The following is a 3,786-nucleotide window of genomic DNA, read 5'->3' as shown; positions in this document are numbered from 1 at the left end:
GTGGGGCGGGGGAATCTGGGGAGGGCGGGGCCTCCGAGGCGGTGGGGGTCCCGGTGGGGAATCTGGGGAGTGTCGGGTGAGGGTGGGGCCTCTGCCGTGGGGCAGCCCGAGCCGCAGGACACACCTGACAGCTGGACACGTCCGGGCAGGGCGTGGGCCTCGGGGTGAGCACGTGCAGCCCGTTCTTGACCTCGCAGCGGTACTGCGTGCAGTTGTCCACGTGGCTGTTGACCCAGGTCTCGTTGGGCTGAAAGGCAATGGGGAAGGTGCAGGCTCTCAGGGAATCATCTGGTGAGCTGAGAGGGGCCGAAGGGAAGGGTCTCTCGGCCGGAGGCGTTGAGCCTGAACCCCCTCTTACCCGGACCAGCCTGCCGTCCTCCGTGGGACAGGCTGTCTGCACGCACTCCCCACAGCACTGTCCAGCCACCTTCCAGTACTCGTAGCCCTGAAGGACGTGGGTGGTTACATCACTACCCCAGCCCTGCTCCCCAGCCCTCCTGCCCTCCCGTCCACACCCTATGGGCCCTCCTTGGCAACCCCTGCCCCTGCGAAGCCATGTCCCTGCCCAGGGCTGGGTGTGCCCAGCAGGGCTTACCTGGCGGCAGGTAGTGGTACAGGTGTTCTCCTCACACCGCACAATTGGGCCCTGGGTGTCCCCGGACAGGCAGGTGCACGTGTGGCAGGGAGTGACCGATGGGAAGGTTGCACCGATCTGCAGTGGATGAGTGGAGGTGACACTGAGGACAGTGGCGGGGGCCCCGGGGCCAGGACCCCTCCCTGCAGCTGGAAGGGCTGGGAGAAGGGAAGGCCTATAGAGAGAGGGCTCTTCCTTCTTCAGAGGGAATTACGCTTGCGCCCCCTGGCTGAGCACAGACCAGGGCAGAGGCAGGACCCCAGGCCGGCAGGAGGGGCTGGGAGGGCATGGTCCCACCCCAACACTCTTGCCAGGAGGAAGTGCCTCGGACACCCGAAGCCAAGCTCTCAGAGACGGCCAGCAATCCCCCCAGGTGCTCCACAGACAGGGCTGCCCCTGTGTCCCCCTCGCCCGTGTCCCCACGTGGCTCTAAATGGTCCAGAGCCCCCGCGCTTATCCACTCTCCTGCTGGAGGATGCCGGCGGGGCTGGGCGTGTGCAGAGGAGGGGTGGAGGTCCCATGTGGGTGAGCTGAGCCTGGGGCCCCACCCGCTGCCCCCCATCCCACTCAGCCACCTGGCTGCGGAGCCCTTACCCCAAAGACCGTGTGATTGTAGTAACACAGCTGAGGTCCTGGAAGGAAAGGGGTGCTGAGCACCTGCCCGGTGGTGGGGAGGAAGGGCTCCGACACTCCCCCACCCCCAGGCTCCCAGCCCCACTCACGGCAGTCGAAGGTGGGGCAGCAGTCACCCTCCTCCTGGGTGCGGATCAGCTCCTCTCCTGGCCCACATCTGGGTGGGCTCTGGGGGCAGGTGGTCATGTTGCAGACTGTGGGAGAGTCGAGGGGCTGTCAGGTGCCACCCCCCTCCGCCCTGCCGCCCCGTACCAGGGCAAACCAGAGGTCGGCGGCCTCATTTTCCCACCACACTGGTCCAGCCCCAGGCAATCCTCAGACCCCCTCCTCCTTCCCTCGTCACCCTCCGGCTGGTGGGGCAGAAGGCTCACCACACAGCGTCTCCAGACAGCAGGAGTTGTTGGCTAGAGGCCTGGTCACGGTCACAAAGCCAGCCCGGCTACACTGCGGGGGCCGCTCCTGGGCCTCGCATGGCACGGGAGTGCACTGCACTGACCTGGAGCCCTCGTGGCACACGCAGTCCTGGCAGTTGCTGACCCACCGCTCCCCAGGCTGGAATAGAGCAGTTAGAGTCCCTGGAGATTCCTGGACTGGGCCCTGGCCTCTTGGGTGGAATCCCGCAGCAGAGAAGGCCCCAGCCCTCAGTGTGGCCTGGTCGGCCCTTGGCCTTCCACTCAAGCTGCCCTCTCTGGAGCAGCCCACGTGACAGGGATGTGTCTCACACCGGGGTACCCCACACCAGCCCCCACAGGGGCTGCCCGGGCAGAGCAGGCTGGCCTGAGATGGGGCCCTCCCTCCCTCTGCTCAAGCCGGGGGGCAGAACACTCACGGATTTGGGAAACCCATTTGGTCCCACACAGCCTGGAAGGGAAGAAGAAGGGGGCGGTCAGTGGGCGTGCTGGGGTCCCAGACCCAGTGGGCAGAGACCACAGGCCCTGGGATATGTCCTTGCAGGCCTGGCTGCCCCACGCGGCCAGGGCTCTTCTTCCTGCTCGGGACAGAAGCCCCTGGAGAAGTCGGTGTCACGGCCACACTGCACCTTCAGGGGGGCACTGGGCTAGGAGAGCGAGCACCCAGGAGGGATGGTCCCAGGCTAGGGTCTTCCCAGCCCAGGCCCTCCGCCTCTGGGGTCAAGGCGGCTGTGGCCGGTGCTCACCGCACTCGCGCACGCAGACGTTGGTGTGCGTGTTGAAGAGGGTGTGTCCGTCAGGGCAGAAGCAGCCTTCTGCCAGCCCCCTGCCTGCTGCGCTCTGGCTCCTGCAAGGTGACAAGGGCATTCCTGGGACCCCCGATCCATAGAAGTGGCAGTCCAAGAGGGAGGGGAAAGGGCATGGCAGAGTGCTGGGGTTGACCAGCTGCCAGGGCCCGGAGTCAGGGGTCAGAGGTTGGGGTGCAGGGAAGGAAGCCCCAGGGACCTGAGGCTGGGGGGTCCCAGACCCTTCAGGCAGGCTTTACCTGGAGTCGCAGGACGCGGCCTGTGCGGGGCCACATGGCTGGTACACCTTGTCGGGTGGGCAGGTGAAGTCTGGGGACACAGAGACGAGTTAGGTGGTCCGAGGAGGCCGGAGCCCCCGGGGCCACCCCGACTCACCGCACAGCCCGTTGGTGGCATTCCGCCAGTTGCTGCACACGCCCCTGGCACGGCAGAGCGCCGCGTAGGCCTCCAGGCTCCGGCAGGGCGCCTGGTGGGGGTTGGCTTGGCAGTCATCACTGACGCAGGAGCTGACGAACGGATCAGGTGGGATGAGGGCGTGGCACTCCGCGAAGACCCTGCGGGGAGGGGCGGTCAGAGGCCGGGGCAGCGGGCAGGCTGCTGCCCCGCAACCTCCAGGCCCACGGGAGGGACTCACGGGCTCCGCAGCAGCTCGCAGAGGGGCACCGGGGGGCACGGGGAGGAGGTGGGCGTGGCGGGTGCTGAGGTCGAGGTGCCAGCCGTCGGGGGCGGGCGGGTCGGCGCCCAGCAGTCCTCCCTGCCGCTCTCGGGGACCAGCCACCTGTGGGCCATGTCTTGACAGGTGGGGGCCATGGTGCCGTCTGGCTGGCGGCAGTCGTCGGTCTGGCTGTTGGTGCAGGTGCCTGGGGTGGCGGGGCAGCAGGGTCAAGCTCTCCCCCCTTCCCTCTGCCCACCTGTGCTGGGCAGCTGTGGCCCGGACGTCCCTGGCACCCACTCACCGCACTGGCCCTCAGTGTTGTGGCTGAAGTGGCTGTAGGACAGCTGGATGTGGAAGACGTCCCCGTTGAAGGTGATGTTCACACCAATGGCAGGAATGTCGATGTGCATCGTGGAGGTCCCCGTCACGGACACACTCACGCCGTTCTTGCTGAAGCCCGAGCTCACTTGCGTGTGGTCGAACAGGATCTGGGGATGTGTTGAGGGGATCCGTGGCAGGGTGCTGGGGCAGCAGGGCCTGCCTTCGGGGCTCGGCCTCCCCTACCCAAAGTGCAGATGCTCCCCTTGGGGTCCCAGTTGGCCACGTTCAGCTCCCTGAGGCTTCACGGCGTGCCCTTGACCCTGCCCC

At 67.2% G+C, this 3,786-nt stretch overlaps 1 protein-coding gene across 1 annotated transcript; it reads right to left on the bottom strand.

The window, feature by feature from the left end:
- Positions 1–124: 124 nt before the first annotated feature.
- LOC117800597 (mucin-5B-like) lies at positions 125–3,698 on the bottom strand (the record flags this gene model as incomplete). The annotated part of the gene is made up of 12 exons (XM_034653153.1): positions 125–247; positions 359–445; positions 596–712; positions 1,229–1,266; positions 1,357–1,461; positions 1,639–1,819; positions 2,097–2,128; positions 2,424–2,524; positions 2,723–2,792; positions 2,859–3,037; positions 3,118–3,343; positions 3,440–3,698. Coding segments are annotated over 12 exons (1,518 nt in total), but the record flags the coding sequence as incomplete, so codon positions are not given.
- Positions 3,699–3,786: the final 88 nt, after the last annotated feature.

Source organism: Ailuropoda melanoleuca, unplaced genomic scaffold (genome assembly GCF_002007445.2).
Source record: "Ailuropoda melanoleuca isolate Jingjing unplaced genomic scaffold, ASM200744v2 unplaced-scaffold73093, whole genome shotgun sequence".
Taxonomy (NCBI): Eukaryota; Metazoa; Chordata; class Mammalia; order Carnivora; family Ursidae; genus Ailuropoda; species Ailuropoda melanoleuca.
The sequence above is the reverse complement of the archived record's forward strand: the minus strand, read 5'-3'. Positions and strand labels throughout refer to the sequence as shown.